Genomic DNA, 17,690 nt, shown 5'->3' on the forward strand with positions numbered 1-17,690 from the left:
GGTAACATCTTCAGTGAAGCACTGCAGTGGTTCCACTGCAATGTTTTAACTGTAGACAAGTCCTTAGGCTTTGCTCACCAAACTGTCAGCAATGAGTACAGCAGGAATCAATTACACAACAATAATAATAAATAAATAATAATAATAACCCTTCTTAAAGTACAGTTCTTGGCCCAATAATCTTTTTAAAAGAGAGATCCAGAGTTAAGGCAGAAAATATGGGCACAGTTCTTCGAGGTATTGAGAACCTCCTGCAAGGTGCTAAGCACCCTCAGCTCCCAATGGAACTGGTCTCATGCCAGTAACTCACACCACTGTGCTTAAAGAAGGACTCAATTCCGCTCCTTCTGAGGTTAATGGAAGTTTTGCCATTGACATCAATGGGAAAAAGACTGGGTCCTATTACTTTTACATATCAAATATACTATTATAACTCAATGTAAAAAGCTGGAAGTCCATAAATCTGATTTTCTTTCATTGTGGAATTTACAGTTTTAATCAGGCTATTAATATTAATTTGCAACAAATGTTTTGTATAAACATCCCTGTCTTTTTATGCTTTTTTAATATATAAAGGAAAGACCAACTTGCAAATGTATGAAATATTCTGATCAATTTTAGCTCAATGACATGATTCATTTTAATAACTCTTCTCTTGTGTCAATATTAGTTTGCATACTAAAAAGTCAACATTATATAATCTAAATACTCTATAGTACATGTGCAGTAATCTAATGGAACTTAGAGCATGTGTTAAATATGCAAACTAAAAAGGCTTTCAAAGATAGCTTTATAAATATCAGTATCATGACCTTTTTTATTTGGTAAAGGTAGTAATCTTGTTGACTAAGTAAGTTATTTTTACGTGTGTGTTCTTTGAGATACGGACAATACTTCCTATAGAAAGCTTGTCTATTTCTTTTTCCTAACTAGTCAAGTAAAATAATTACTTGTCTTGTTTTATTTCATTTAGTTAGTTAGTTTTGTGGCCAGAAAAATCTTTTATTTTTTTCCAAAATAAAAACAAAACAAAACAAAATCCCAAAGCAGTGCTAGAGCTGAAGGCTCCAGTCCTTCAAAGGGACTACTCAGGTGCTTACATTTAGGCAGGACTAGAGTCTTCGAAAGCAAGGGCTTGATCCTGTGCCCACTAAAGTTAACAGTAAAATTCTCACTGGCTTCCATGGTGCAGGATCAGGGCCTATACACACACAACCTTTTTGTTTTTGACACTCCTAAAATATATAAATAGCTGGAACAACTTACACAAAGATAATAAAAATAAACAAATGTATGTTTCCCAGTGAGATGTTGTATGGCAAACTCTAAACCATGGCAAATTTTTAGAGCAAGTTATAAACAAGCATGATAGGTCTGGCTTAATGGTTAGAGTTCACTTGCTTAGTTTTTGTTTTTGACAAAACCCTAATACGAGAAATATACTGAAAAGCATTTTTATGCTCAGCACAAAACTTAAGCATTCCCTCTACAGTGTTGGAAACTAACACAGAACAGCATTATTGTGCATAAATATCAAAAAGTGGGCTTGACTAGAAACAAAAAATGAAACTAACCAGCCTAGTTATATTGTTCAAACTGGTAAAAGTGAAAAAAGTAGGCAAACATCTCAAACGGTGGAAAGCATATTAAAAACTCAATCCTGCATTCACACACTTGAGTAATTTTGCTCACATAAGGTGTCTTATTAAAGATACATACTTGCCTAATTGCTTACAGGACTGGGGCATATATATTTAGAAACCTTTCATGTGAAATACTCTACATTCTTAATAGTTAGAATATTTAACATATGTTATTATATGCATCCGATGAAGTGAGCTGTAGCTCACGAAAGCTTATGCTCAAATAAATTGGTTAGTCTCTAAGGTGCCACAAGTACTCCTTTTCTTTTTGCGAATACAGACTAACACGGCTGTTACTCTGAAACCTGTTATTATCTTAAGTCTTCTTTTAACAATGTAAGTGCTACTTTTGATCCTGATCCCGTAACTGTTCTCTGAGCCAGATCCACATTCCATTAAAGTCAAAGACTCCCACTCAATTCCATAGGAACAGAATTAAGCTCATATTGGGCCAGACCCTACAAGAGCTCCATGCATCACATTCCCTTGAAGATAACACCCAATATAAGGGTTAATGCACAGGCTAATGGTGACTACCAAGCTGGAATTCAAATGCGGAATTCTGATGCTGCATTATTCTGGCATATTTTATGATAGCTTCATAATCCGTCAATGGAACTGTAGGCTAGTAATTATCATTTACTCTTGCACTGTCATTTCTAGTCTACAGAAGGTGCTTACTCTTTCAAACCCTTATTTAAATAATAATGATATTTAGCATTTTCATAATGTTTTATACGCTACACCATTGTACAGGCATTAGTTAATTAATCTGACATGAATCATCCTTATTTGTGCAGGTAGTTTCACTGAAGTCAATGTGACTACTTGCAGCATGATAAGAATTAACCATGTATATTTTTGCAGGATCAGTAGTTATATATTTTCAACATTTTATATTCTTATGACTTTATGATATTAAACTAATAGTCAAGAGAAGATCATGTTTAAAATATAAAAATGGAATTTGGATTCTAAAGTGTCTGTACTTTCAGCTGTTGCACTTATGCAATGGAATCAAGATTATATAACATGAGTCTGATTACAAAAAATATGGCTCTCATTACACAGTGCATGGTTTCTATTACAGGATAGTAATCTATCACAGATTATCAGGCTATAATTGACAAGTATATATTATATTACTGTTAATATATATTTTAACTTGCATTGCACAGTACACGGCTTTCAAATTTCCCTTTTATGGCTACTTGCCTATTAAATTATTGGCAATAATTTTAAGAGACCATTTTTACTTTATCTCACAAATACACACCAATTTACATACAGGACTTTTTCATATTAAATACCTAAGATCAAACTGCTGGCAAACCTATAATAAATTTTGGCTTGAACAGGTTTATTTCAACAAAAAAGAAAAACTTTGCTTTGAAGAAACCATCCTTCCTTTGCAATCAAAAAACAGAATTTTATTTCAGAAATCCTTTTGGTGATTAAAAGAAGATTGTGAAATTTTACAGTGTGTTCAAGACTAATGTTTAATTGATTAGTAATCTAAGTATTTTATTTAAAGTGTTTCATATTGAGCCATGTTATGAATAAACAAAATATTTAAAACAAAATTATGCCATTAAACCTGTTTTGACCCTTTTCAGTTTAGGGGTAGAAACAAACCACAGAAAAATATTACAATAGTTTAAGAACTGGTTTGATAGATTTTAACATAATACTTCTCAATCCTTATTCAAATACAATGAGAAACACGATCACTGTAAAAAGAATGAAAAACAAATAATGGGACATAACAAAACAGATCCTACTGAGGTTTAATATACCACAGATCTATTATAAATTAAGTAAGCCTCTTTTTTATGGGTAGATGTTTCTTTGAATTCCAAGGTGACCTATGGAAATTGACATCTTCAAGTGAAACAAGGCATACAGTACGAACTAATTGAATAAATGAGTAGCAGACCTAGAAGCCAAACTGAAGGAGGAGGTGAGGACTGTGGAAATGTCTTTCCCAAAAGGGTCAGGCAAGGTTCAAGTAAAGTAATCTAAATAAACACCTCCTTTATGGGCCAGTCTGTGAAGCTACTGATGAGCAGTTACTCACACAAGCAGTCCCATTAATGAATGTGAGTAAATCTGTAACAATAATTATTTATTAAACAAAAGATCCACCCAAAAGATTCCAGTGAATTTATTTACCTTTGTCCGAAGGAAAAAACACCATTTTCCATTGTCTACTATTACTAGAGGACATGGACCTGTGTGTGTGGGCTAAGTGGAAAGACAACATTTCAAGGACACACTAAATGATCAGAAAACCACCTTACATAGACACAGGCAACTTGCCCATTGTAATGAACATAAAGAAGGACTGGCTACAGATCTCACAAAAAATATTTATTCATCAAAATCTCACTTCCAATGGTGTTCTAAGGGAGAAAGAGAAAAAGGAACACAACAGTAATATTTCTTCTTGGCTAAGAGCAAATGGAGTATCGTTTGATATCTAATACATCCTCTGTTGAGGACCTACATATTTTGTTCTGGCTGGAGGATCCAAAAGATCTTTTCCAGGGCTAGCCATTATGAACCTAATGTATAGTGAACAATTATTTGATTAGTTTTTTAGACAACAAATTTAAAGCTGCACAACAGTGTTGATAGCTCAGCACTGGGCAAGAATTGTAGCTTGAGTGTAACTATTGTCAAAGAGGCAAACCTATGTTTAGAGCTATCAAAAACCAGGTGCTGAGGGAGTCCCAATAATTGCCCACTATCCCATCCAGTAATTTATCTGTGCAGTGCTTTGGAGGCCAGGAAGAAGCCAGACAAAAAGTCTGGAAGCAGCAGTTCAAGGCAGTGTATCTTAATACAGTGATACTTGTGTAAAGTAGGAGGCCTGCAAGTCTAGGCTGACTAGTGGAGGGAGGCTTTAGTTCAAGATAGAACAAATGACACCTGAAATCTGGAGGATAATTTGCTCAACACAAAGGGATTGTCTGCTGGGGATGGCTCTTCCAGCATCTTTCACTACCCAGCTAGCAAATTATAATGTCAGCTACAGGACAAAGTATATAAAAGGGGAGATAAAACCATTCCTTTCAGACCTCTCCACACCCTTTCCCCCATTGTTACCGTTGCATATAACTGAAACCAGAGGCTCTCCAAGCACCTGACCCACATGACTGACCCTATCACCCCTGTGCAGCAGGGAAGTGTAATTATCCCCATTTCACTGAGGAACAGGGAGAACAGGTGACCCATCACCTTGGTATCTTGACCTGGCCAAGGTCATACAGGGAGCCATTGGCCCAGGAGGTCAGGGCCAGAGAGCAGGCTGTGCGGGAATTGGGGCTTAAACCCCTGCAAGTAAGGAAACAGCTGACACGGCACTGAACCCCGGGTCCTCAGCCCCTTACCTGACCCTTCACCAGGCTGGCTGCGAACTGCCTCATGACCGCCTCCACGGTGTAGGCGCTGGACCAGCCGCGAGGGGTGAGCAGCTCCATGCAGATGGCCCCGCCGTCCAGCACGTAGCCGTTCTCCAGGCGGGGGCTGAGCACCCTCATGAAGGGCGGCGAGAAGGGGAAGTTGTCGGGGAAGGTGAGGTTGAGCAGGATGAACTCGGTGTTGGTCTCCTTCATGTCCTGCCACAGCACCGAGTCCTTGTCCACCTGGTGCAGCTTCACGTTCCAGTCGAACAGGCTCTCGTCCACCAGCTCCACAGAGATGAAGCGGTCGCTCAGCCGGGCGATGTCCTGCAGCTCCTTCATCAGCCGCCGGCTCCGCACCTGCGTGCAGTGCTGCTGCCTGCCCGAGGGCGCCACGGGGGCAGAGCCCGACGGGGGCGGCACCAGCGGGGCAGAGCCGGCCCGGCCGCTGCTGCTCCCCCCAGGCGGCAGCTGCGGCCTGGGCTCCTTACCCGAGCCGGGCTCCTTGGCGCTGTGGTGCGGGGGCTTCTCCTTGTGGCCCCCCGAGCCGGGCTGCTGCGGCGGCTGCTTGGAGAGCTCCAGCACTTTCTTGGCCTTGTTGCCCGCTGGGCTGCCCTCCTTGCTGGGGCTGCTGCTGCTGCTGCAGCCGGCGCTGCCTTGCTGCTTGTTGCTGCTGTTCTTCTGGCTGCCCTTGGCTCGGAGCGAGGAGCCCTGCTGGCTGCTGCGGTGGTGGTGATGATGGTGCTTGGGATCCTCCGTGTCCCTGTTGTGCAGTCGGATGAGCCCGATTTTCCGGAGCAGAGTGGCCATGTTGTGTTTGGCGGTTTCTGTTGGAGCCGCTGCTTGGCGAGCCCCGGCGTGGCCCCTCTGCAGAGAGCAGGGCGCTCCTCGGCTTGAGTGAGGGCGACGGAGACGACTGAGCCCGGAGCAGGGAGGGCGGGAGAGACAGAAAGACGATGGGGAGAGGCGATGCTGCTTCTGCTCAGACGCCTCCTTTCACCGGGGCTGCTGCTGGCAGCATTGCAGCACTGTCGCCGCTCCCGGAGTCACCAGAGCTCCACTGCTATGGCCATAACCCCCCTCGAAAGGGGGGAAACCCTCTCCACGCACCGCCCCCTCCCCCCCGAGAGGTGCTTCTCCTGCAGATGGCCGGCTGCTTCCCGACTAACCTGCAGTTAATATCGAGCCAAGCCACGCCACGAGCTCTGCCCGCGGGATTTACCCTTCGCTGCCTCTTCCCCGCCGCCCCCCTTCGCTTCCCTCGCTAGCCTTGGACCTGCTCAGGTACCAGATTTCCCTCCTCCTCCAGCTGGTGAGCTAATGTCGCTCTCGATTCTGTCGGCTGCAGGTTTCTCCCTGCGGACGGTGGGATCTGTTCGGCTCCTGAGTATCCCCCTCTGCCTCCCCGTTTCCCTCTCAGCAGCGGCAGCCGGACAGCTCCTGGCCCCGGCTCTTTGTTGTGGAATCCGCTACAGCCAGGCTCCGGGCGCTGCGTGTGCCGCAGCCGACGGGGCTAGTTTGGGCTGACGGAGTAATACAGCGAGAAGGCGGGTGAGGGGGGCAGGGGAATCTCCGATCGCAGCCCAAGGCGCCCTTCGCCCTTCCCTCCGTTTACCTTCTCCTGGCACAGGGGGAGAGAGCGCTTTGGGGGGAGCTGCCCCCGCACCACGGCCGCCCTGCCTTGTTTCTGCAGGTTCTCCGCTTCTGCGGAGCTGACATTGCAGAGGCCGCTCAGTCTGTTGCTGTGCGTGCGGAGGAGGAGGCGGGACCCTGGGGAGGGGCCAGGCTGTTACTCGCACGGGGGCAGGAGCCACTGGCTGGAGGAGAATTAAAATGTTTCTTTAATAATGGTGGGGAGTTGGGGATGGGCGCCCCTTCATCCCCTCAACATGAACAGATTTCTCAGCCCACCTGCTCCCCCCAAACGCCAAGGCTAATGTGGCCCCATGGGCTTGTGACTGTGCACAGAGAGAAGACAACCCACCGTATCAGAAACGTGATCGCTGGGTGCTGGATCCATACAGTTGCTTTCCCCTTCAAAGACTGAAAAGGGAAGAGAGAAACACTTTCAGATGGGGAGGAAGAAAGGCAAAGGCTGAAGAATAATTATAGCTATTCACCAGTGAACACATAGTAATAGCTAGTGTGTGTGTCCCTGTTGGTATTATATTCTATAAAATCTATGTCAAGTCAGTACCTGATGAAGGAATAAATCTGTTACAGTATTAGATGTCCTCTGCCCTTTGGTGTGCCCTGGGGAGGCCTCCACCAGTGCCAGGTTTACAATGGTGCCATGGAGCCGGGCCCATGCTCAGAAGGGGACCTGGACTGCTCCGCTTGTACTGCGCCCCAAGACAACATAGGCCTGCCCCCCGAGGGGAAAGGGCATGCTGGCAGCACAGGGCTAGTCGGCCACTGTGCGTCTGGCAACTGCTGGTTTGTGAATAGTGCCCTCGCACTGGGCTGGGCGGAGGGGGCTGCCCCTGCCATGCTCCATTGCCCCTGGCTGGCCCTTCACTCCCCCCACCACGCTCCATTGCCTCCATGAATGGGCCCACAAAAGGTTAATCTGGCCCCGGCCTCCACTCTGGTTTGGAAGAACGGCCTGTATTGGGAAGGGATTTGTGAACTCCTTTAAGCCGTTTTGGAAACAATGTGAAGGAAACTTAGCAGGCTTCTTAAATGATATGTGCAAATTATAGTATGTTATCAGCTGCAACCGTATTTTTTGATCTGAGTAACGGCTTCTTGACACAACTGTAAGGAATTTTGGAGACACCCTTTACTTTTCATCCTTATTTTTTTCCCCTTGCTATTAATTTAACCGGTAACTTGTTTTGTCAGGTGATACTGCATGTGACAATATAGCATGTTACGACCAGTTGCAATAACCATTTTTTCATTTTATATAGTGTAAAATGCAAATTAATATAAACAGAAGAAACAAATTAATGACAATTTTATTTGGCATAATTTTAGAGAGCTTTTAGATATCAAGATCCTAAAAATAATTAATCAGTAGCATTATACAGGTTGAACCTCTCTAGTCCAGCATCCTGGGACCTGACCAATGCTGAATCAGTGAATTTTCCGAACCACGGGAGGTCAATGCAGAGTGCCAGCGGGTCTCCATAGGTGCGGGAAATAGGGGTGGTGCAGGGGGTGATGCATCACCCCCAGGCTTTGCGCCCAGTGTGGCCCCCCCCACCCGGGGACTCTGATGCCGGCCCCAAGTCTCAGTTGCCGGCCCCTCGCCCAGGGTCCCAGCTGCTGTCCCCAGGTCCTCCCCCTCCCTCTTGGAGTTTGGATGCCACAAATCAGCTGTTCGCAGCACTCTGGAGGCATTGGGAGGAAGGAGGAGGAGTTGGTAAGCGCGAGGCCGCCGGTATGCAAGCAGCGCTGGGGGAGGGGACTGAGGGGGGAGCTTGGCGCCAGCCCTGGAGCACCCACGGAGTTGTCACCTATGCCGGACCATGGATGTTAGCGGACCAGGGAGTGCAGGATTAGAGGGATTCAATCTGTATTGATTTCTCAGCTATGGTATCATTAAAGGCCTTATCCTGCAGGTGAAGTCAGTGATCCAGTGAAGTCAGGTTTCAGAGTAACAGCCATGTTAGGCTGTATTCGCAAAAAGAAAAAGAGTACTTGTGGCACCTTAGAGACTAACCAATTTATTTGAGCATAAGCTTTCGTGAGCTACAGCTCACTTCATTGGATGTCAGTGAGAGTTTTGCCTTCAGTGGAAATAGGATGGAGTCCAAAAGGAACACTGATCACTTTAAAATCATTTAAAACAAAACAAAGTTCCTTACCTCTGTTATAAATGACACTTTGATTATTAAAACTCTAATCATTTTAAACATCTATGCTGTTTGTTTACTGGTTGCCTTTCTTGAAGCTTAGACAAAGATAGTCAGTTTCAGACCTTTTAGACATCTTTTTATATCATGCCACTGATGTAAATAGCCTAGTTGACCTTATAGTAGTGGAGGATCATGCAAAGTGGAGCTCTGCTCTGTCTCTTTGTTCCCTAACACATTCCCTCCTTTCAGCTATGCTAGGGGAAGGGAGGTTTTTTGTGTGGGGATGGGACAGAAGGACAGAGCTGACATAGGAGGCAGAGATTTCACTTGCACAAGAGGAGTTCTCTGATGGCCATTTATGGCCAATATCAGTCCATTTTGTACACTTGAGCAACTCAAAGTAGACACAGTGGGTAGGAGAATCCGGCTGCTAGTATAGATAATTTTTTTTTGGCATTTGCCAGCATTTTAACCACTGTGTCCGCTAACACTGCTCAAAACAAAGATGTAATTTACTTTTGATACTTAAAACATTGGCTGCAGCCTTTGTCCTGTCTACATTAAGGCTCTCAAAGTTGCTGGTGTAGCTGACACTAGTGTTAGTGTCTGAGGAATTTTTGTCAAATTTGCCTAGTGTAAGCAAGCCTGAAAATAGCTGGGACCCAGCTCAATGAGGGGTTCAAATTTCATAACAAATACACTGAAATGAGTCCACAACTGGATAAAGAGTTTGTGGAGTACACAGAGCACTCTACTATCCTGTTAGTAATGGCAGGTGCCAAATGGCAACATACTATACACTGATTCTTGCCAATTGCCAACCACATCCCTGTTGGCCACCTTGACTGCTGCCAATCTCCACACCCTAGTTCACACTGAATGCAAACTCCATCCTCTTGAATTCCTGTACTTCCTCCACTCAGCCACAATAAAGGTCAATCACAATCCCTGTTATGGGCAAAGAGGTCTTTTCCAGCTCCTCTAAGATCTTCTCATCACCCTCCTAAGAGATACTCTATCTTACCACCAATTATTGGGCTTGATGCAAGGTAAAATTCTATGGCCTGTGTTATAAAGGAGGTCAGACTAAGTGATCACAGTGATCCCTTCTGGCCTTGGAATCCATGAGTCTATGAATTCAGTGAGCTTTGGCTAAACACCTGAGAATTTAGCCCAGGGAACTTCTCGCATAAGAACAGCCGTACTTGTCTGAGTAAAGGATGGGATCCTGGCTATGCTGCTATTGAAGTCAATGGCAACATTTCCATTGATTTCAATGGGAAGTGAGATCACACCCTGACACATGAATATACCACCCTGCCAAATTGCAGTCAGGGATTGCTTATTTCTAATTATGGCATGAACAAATTGGTAAACAACCAAACAGTATGAAAAATATACTTGTACTATATAACCCTCTGAATCTGGGCACTTGGTAATTTCTGGTCTCTTGAATAAATAACATCTATTTATTGTGTGGTACTGCAGTTCCCATGGTTCAGATAAAGTGAAGGAGAATGATTAAAATGATTCAGGTGTATGCTCCCATGCAGCAAGCGGAAGACAAAGAAATGGAACATTTCTACAAAAAGCTAGAGGAGGCAATGCAGAAAGGGTCCACCTATACAATCATTCAAGGGGACTGCAGTGCAATAATAGGTGGAAAGGAGAGTGAGAATGAAAAGTACATGGGAAAATTCAATAAAGGTGTAAGAAATGATCGTGGCATACGTCTGATTGCATTCACAGAGGCAAACCATCTCCACATAATGAACAGAATATCTCAAAAAGAACAACTGCATTGGACATGGAAAAGCCCAGGTGGAGTCACACTGAATCAGACTGATTATATATTGATGGATACAAGAAAAATCTTCAACGATGTAGCTACAATACGAGAATGACTTATGTGCAAGGCTCAGACCATCCTATGTTGGGCTCAAAACTATGCGTTGACAATGCCTACAAAGATGAGTCAAGAGAAGCCAGAAACCGAAGCAAAAATGGCACTTCAACAAAGAAGCATTTGCATAGGAAGTGAGTGAAATGGACCTCGAGTATAATGTCAACAAGGACATTGATGAGGACTATGGAGAGTTTCTCTCTCAGATAATCTCACCAGCTAAGAAGGCAAAGACATTGAAAACACTGGGACGCAAGCAGAGGATCACTGAGGAAACTGAATCTGGTGGCGAGGAGGATGCGCATGAAATTAGAAGGAAAAATGGGTGAAGAATACAGAACACTGTGCAAAGAAATTTGCGTGAAGATCAAAGAAGACCCTGAAGACTTTAGAAAGAAAAAATTGAAAGAGGCGGTTGGAAAGAACAAGCATCTGAAGAAGGTAGAAAAAGATGTTAGGCTGAAACATGTTATCCCACAGAGCTGAAAGATTAAAAAGGTCAAAGGACATTGGAAAGGAGCAAGATGAAGGAAATATGTACAAAATTCTACAATGATCTCTACTCCTCGCATGTCAATGTCCAGCATACACTGCTGCAGCAGGCTACAGAAGAAGTTCCCGACATTATGTGGGAAGAAATTGAATACGCAGTTCATAACATAAAGAGAGGGAAGAGCCCGGGAGTGGATGCTATTTGGCCAGAATACCTCGAAGCAGGAGAAGAGACTCTCTTCAAAGCTTTGGCACAATGGTTCACCATCTCCATCAATAACAAGCATATTCCAGATGCATGGAAGAAATCGAAAACAATACTATTGATGAAGAAAGGCGATTCAGAAGAATTGAGCAACTACCATCTGATCACACTCCTCTCACAAGTGTATAAGGACTTCACCCACGTCATACTCAATCAGGTTAAGAAGGATCTTGAATTCACAATAGCAGAGAACAAACTGGTTTCTGCTCAGGGTATTCAACAATTGATCACATTTACTCAGCTCGGCAGCTCATCGAAAAATGCAAGAAATCATAGAATATCAGGGTTGGAAGGGACCTCAGGAGGTCATCTAGTCTAACCCCCTGCTCAAAGCAGGACCAATCCCCATTTTTGCCCCAGATCCCTAAATGGCCCCCTCAAGAACTGAACTGACAACCCTGGATTTAGCCGGCCAATGCTCAAACCACTGAGCTAACCCTCCCCACATTGTGTATTGCATTTGTCGACTGCAAAAAAGCATTTGACTCAGTGGAGACTAACGCTGTCTCAACACACTCAATGAAATCTGAATCGACCCAAGGTAAATTGACCTGCTGAAAGAAATTATCTGCAATTGTTTGACAGAGATAACATTATTCAATGTCCCCTGCATTATTGTTATACGTAGAGGATTCAGACAAGGTGACACAGGGCATGGCTACACTGGAAACTTGAAAGCGCTGTTGCAGGAGCGCTCCTGGGGCAGCGCTTTGAAGTATGAGTGTGGTTGCGTGCGGGCCCTGGGAGAGAGCTCTCCCAGCGCTCCTGGTAATCCACCTCCACAAGGGGATTAAGCTCTGAGCACTGGGAGCACGGCTCCCAGCACTCGGAGCCTGTTTACACTAGCGCTTTAAAGCACTCTGACTTGCTGCGCTCAGGGGGGTGATTTTTCAAACCCCTGAGCCAGCAAGTTAGAGCGCTATAAAATATAAGTGTAGCCAAGCCCTCAATCTCACCAAAGCTATTTGCAGCAATACTGGAATCACTGTTTAAGAAATTGAACTGGGAAAAAGAAATCAGAACTGATGGTAACACATCTTCTCTTTGCTGATGACTGGGTAATATTGGCAAAGGGCACAGCAGAACTGGAAAACAAATTGCAGCAACTGCAAACACTTTTGCATGATATAGGGTTGGAAGTGAACATGTTGAAGTGGATGCAGAATGAGCATTGTGCAGCAGAAATCATCACTATAAATGGGAAAGTAATCGAGGAGGTCGACAAATATATTTATCTGGGACAGCAACTGAACAGACTCAACTCATTCGAAGGGTAATGCAGTAGGAGGAGAAAGGTGAGGTATACAAGTTTCAACAAAATAAAGATGTCTCAAATGGATGATGAACTCCCGTGAAGAAAAGGAGAGAACTGTTTAATTCCACTGTTCTGCCAGCAATGATATACAGAGTGGAAAGCTGGTCAACAACAAAAGTGGAGGAAGAAAAATTCACTGTCACCCAGAGAGCAATGGAAAGGCAAATGTGTAAGATATCACTCCATGATCACATACCTAATGAGATCAGAAGGCATACAGAAGTGACCAATGTAATGCAGGTGATGTACAACGCAAAGCGGAGATGGGTGGGTCATGTAGACCAAAGGAAGACAATAAGTGGAAAACCTGCATCAGTGACTGGAGTCCCACAGACCACAAGCAACTGTTGGGCAGACCAAAAATGTGCTGGGCCGATCCCATGACAAAATTCTTTGGCCAGAAATGGAAAGAATGTGCTCGCAACAAAATGGAATGATGTGGTGTCAACTTGCATTCGTGGAGAGACGGACGAGGACAAGCTAGACAAAGGTGACTGCTTTATCTTTTATGCAATATGCATTAAATTTTTTATGATAAGTTTACTGACAGAACAAAATGTTCCTTGTAACTCGGTTATCTGGGTGGCACCCCCTTGTGGCCTGCGAGGCTCTGACTACCCCACTGTGTGTCCCTGATGGTTGGGTGTTGCCCCTCGCAGATCCAGTATGGTGGCGCCTTAGTCCTCAAACCAAGGCACACTAGTAGGTCTATTCCTTCTGGGGTGTTAGAGTCCAAACAAAGGAAAACAATAAATCAGGGGCATCCGAGGATGTGTTGGATGGACTGAGCTATTCCGCTTCAGGCTTTTCTCTGTGTGCTAGTCCTTTAGAATCATAGAATATCAGGGTTGGAAGGGACCTCAGGAGGTCATCTAGTCCAACCCTCTGCTCAAAGCAGGACCAATCCCCAACTAAATCATCCCAGCCAGGGCTTTGTGAAGCCTGGCCTTAAAAACCGCTAAGGAAGGAGATTCCACCACCTCCCTTGGTAACCCATTCCAGTGCTTCACCACCCTCCTAGTGAAAAAGTTTTTCCTAATATCCAACCTAAACCTCCCCCACTGCTGTTATACCAATAAAATAAAAACCAGCAGGATCTTATTAAAGGGGAAAAGGCAAAATACCACATTTATTGTGAATACAGAAAGAATCCTAGTAAGCAGTTAGTTATAGCTATAACATTCCATTCAATCTCATATTTATTCACACATTCATTCATACACACACACACACACACAGGTTCTGCAAGGTTGTTATCATAGTTACCAGCCTTAGAGTTGCTCATGCCAAGCCACTGGCCAGGTGGCCTGGAAATGAGGAGGGAGCAGGGCCTTGTCAGATGCTCATCTGATGCTCCTGGAAGTTGGTTTGCAGAATCAGACCCCAAAGTTCTCACTTTCTAGAGTCCATTTTTATAGGAATTTCTTCCTATGCCAGTCTATGGGAATTGCTTCATCATGCTGTTACTGAATCAATCAGCAGATAGCACATTCCTGACGGCTCCGTGCTGCTATATGTTATCTTGTTCTTTGGTTCTCCCATTCTTGAGGCTGTTGGGTGGATTCCAGTCTGCCCTCCGGGGGTCGTCTGATTATTTCTACTTGACGCCTTCTTCAGATGATGGACACTGGATTCTTAGGCTGGCACCTCCCTGATCATTCAGTTATTATCCAAACCAAGCATCCATCCACATACATCCTCTATCTCTATTTTAATCATAATTGTTAATACAACAAAAGGGCGGGGAGTCTCTGGGTGCTGTTTCTGTTGTTACAGAGTATTGCTTTGAGTCTCTCTGTGTGAATTGCTTTGAGAACAGACTCTGTCTTAGAATGTACTAACGCAATTAGCAGCTTGCAAGTTTCACACATAGAGGGAGAGAAACAGTACTAAAACCCGAGAGACCTCTTAATTAGTAATACCCTGGAATTTAAACTATGGGGAATCAAACTCATTTGTGATTTTAATACAGAACTTCTTTAATATGATCCAACACTGCAACTTGAGACCATTACTCCTTGTTCTGTCATCTGCTACCACTAAGAACAGTCTAGATCCATCCTCTTTGGAACCCCCTTTCAGGTAGTTGAAAGCAGCTATCAAATCCCCCCTCATTCTTCTCTTCCGCAGACTAAACAATCCCAGTTCCCTCAGCCTCTCCTCATAAATCATGTGTTCCAGTCCCCTAATCATATTTGTTGCCCTCCGTTGTACTCTTTCCTATTTTTCCACATCCTTCTTGTAGTGTGGGGCCCAAAACTGGACACAGTACTCCAGATGAGGCCTCACCAATGTCAAATGGAGGGGAACGATTACATCCCTTGATCTGCTGGCAATGCCCCTATTTATACAGCCCCAAATGCCATTAGCCTTCTTGGCAACAAGGGCACACTGTTGACTCATATCCAGCTTCTCTTCCACTGTAACCCCTAGGTCCTTTTCTGCAGAACTGCTGCCTAGCCATTCGGTCCCTAGTCTGTAGCTGTGCATGGGATTCTTCCGTCCTAAGTGCAGGACTTTGCACTTGTCCTTGTTGAACCTCATCAGATTTCTTTTGGCCCAATCCTCTAATTTGTCTATGTCCCTCTGTATCCTACCCCTACCTTCGAGCATATCTACCACTCCTCCCAGTTTAGTGTCATCTGCAAACTTGCTGAGGGTGCACTCTATCCCATCCTCCAGATCATTTATGAAGATATTGAACAAAACCGGCTCCAGGACCAACCCTTGGGACACTCCACTTGATACTGGCTGCCAACTAGACATGGAGCCGTTGATCACTACCAATTAAGCCCGACGATCTAGCCAGCTTTCTGTCCACCTTATAGTCCATTCATCCAGCCCATACTTCTTTAACTTGCTGGCAAGAATACTGTGGGAGACTATATCAAAAGCTTTGCTAAAGTCAAGGACTTTCCATCATCCACAGAGCCAGTTATCTCAGCATAGAAAGCAATTAGGTTAGTCAGGCATGACTCACTATTGGTAAATCCATGCTGACTGTTCCTGATCACTTTCCTCTCCTTGAAGTGCTTCAAAATTAATTCCTTGAGGACCTGCTCATGATTTTTCCAGGGACTGAAGTGAGGCTGACTGGCCTTTAGTTCCCTGGATCCTCCTTCTTCCCTTTTTTAAAGATGGGCACTACATTAACCTTTTTCCAGTCATCCGGGACCTCCCCCAATCGCTGTAAGTTTTCACAGATAATGGCGAATGGCTCTGCAGTCACATCTGCCAACTCCTTTAGCACCCTCGGATGCAGTGCATCCGGCCCCATGGACTTGTGCTTTTCCAGCTTTTCTAAATAGTCCTGAACCACTTCCTTCTCCACAGAGGGCTGGTCACCTCCTCCCCATAAGGTACTGCCCATTGCAGTAGTCTGGGAGCTGACCTTGTTTGTGAAGACAGAGGCAAAAAAAGCATTGAATACATTAGCTTTTTCCACATCTCTGTCACTAGGTTGCCTCCCTCATTCAGTAAGGGGCCCACAATTTCCTTGACCTTCTTCCTGTTGTTACATATCTGAAGAAACCCTTCTTGTTACTCTTAACATCCCTTGCTAGCTGCAACTCCAAGTGGGATTTGGCCTTCCTGATTTCGCTCCTGCATGCCTGAGCAATATTTTTATGCTCCTCCCTGGTCATTCGTCCAATCTTCCACTTCTTGTAACCTTCTTTTTTGTGTTTAAGATCAGCAAGGATTTCACTGTTAAGCCAAGCTCGTCGCCTGCCATATTTACTATTCTTTCTATACATTGGGATGGTTGGTTCCTGCAACCTCAATAAGGATTCTTTAAAATACAGCTAGCTCTTCTGGACTCCCTTCCCCTTCATGTTATTTTCCCAGGGGATCCTGCCCATCAGTTCCCTGAGGGAGTCAAAGTCTGTTTTTCTGAAGTCCAGGGTCCGTATTCTGCTGCTCTCCTTTCTTCCTTTTGTCAGGATCCTGAACTCGACCATCTCATGGTCACTGCCTCCCAGGTTCCCATCCACTTTTGCTTCCCCTACTAATTCTTCCCTCTTTGTGAGCAGCAGGTCAGGAAGAGCTCTGGCCCTAATTGGTTCCTCCAGCACTTACACCAGGAAATTGTCCCCTACACTTTCCAAAAACTTCCTGGATTGTCTGTGTACTGCTATATTGCTCTTCCAGCAGATATTGGAGTGATTGAGGTCCCCCATGAGAACCAGGGCCTGCGATCTAGTAATTTCTGTTAGATGCCAGAAGAAAGCCTCGTTCACCTCATCCCCCTGGTCTGGTGGTCTATAGCAGACTCCCACCACAACATCACCCTTGTTGCTCACATTTCTAAACTGAATCCAGAGACTCTCAGGTTTTTCTGCAGTTTCATACTGGAGCTCTGAGCAGTTATACTGCTCTCTTACACACAGTGCAACTTCCTCACCTTTTCTGCCCTGCCTGTCCTTCCTGAACAGTGTATATCCATCCACGACAGTACTCCAGTCATGTGAGTTATCCCACCAAGTCTCTGTTATTCCAATCACATCATAATTCCTTGACTGTGCCAGGACTTCCAGTTCTCCCTCCTTGTTTCCCAGGCTCCTTGTGTTTGTGTTATAAGCACTTAAGATAACTTACTGATCATCCTGCTTTCTCAGCATGAGGCAGGAGTCCTCCCCTCTTGCGCTCTCCTGCTCGTGCTTCCTCCTGGTATCCCACTTCCCCACTTACCTCAGGGCTTTGGTCTCTTTCCCCCAGTGAACCTAGTGTAAATCCCTCCTCACTAAATTAGCCAGCCTGCTTGCAAAGATGCTCTTCCCTCTCTTCGTTGAGAGGTGGAGCCCGTCTCTGCCTAGCAATCCTTCTTCTTGGAACACCATCCCATGGTCAAAGAATCCAAAGCCTTA

The 17,690-nt window shown here is 44.6% G+C and overlaps 1 protein-coding gene and 1 long non-coding RNA gene across 2 annotated transcripts in view; one reads left to right on the forward strand and one right to left on the reverse strand.

The window, feature by feature from the left end:
- The window catches only part of UBE2QL1 (ubiquitin conjugating enzyme E2 QL1), a 42,823-nt gene extending 35,008 nt beyond the window's left edge, over positions 1–7,815 (reverse strand). The window contains exon 1 of the mRNA XM_084620693.1: positions 5,036–7,815. Coding sequence (XP_084476819.1) covers positions 5,036–5,857 — 822 coding nt within the window. The 5' untranslated portion in view covers positions 5,858–7,815. The remainder of the gene's footprint in view (positions 1–5,035) is intronic.
- Positions 6,198–17,690, forward strand: part of LOC311516534 — a 29,935-nt gene continuing 18,442 nt past the window's right edge. Inside the window, exon 1 of the long non-coding RNA XR_014710434.1 lies at positions 6,198–6,331. This is a non-coding gene — a long non-coding RNA (uncharacterized lncRNA). The remainder of the gene's footprint in view (positions 6,332–17,690) is intronic.

This window comes from Lepidochelys olivacea, assembly GCF_965140295.1.
Source record: "Lepidochelys olivacea isolate rLepOli2 genome assembly, chromosome: 2".
In the NCBI taxonomy this organism is placed as follows: domain Eukaryota; kingdom Metazoa; phylum Chordata; order Testudines; family Cheloniidae; genus Lepidochelys; species Lepidochelys olivacea.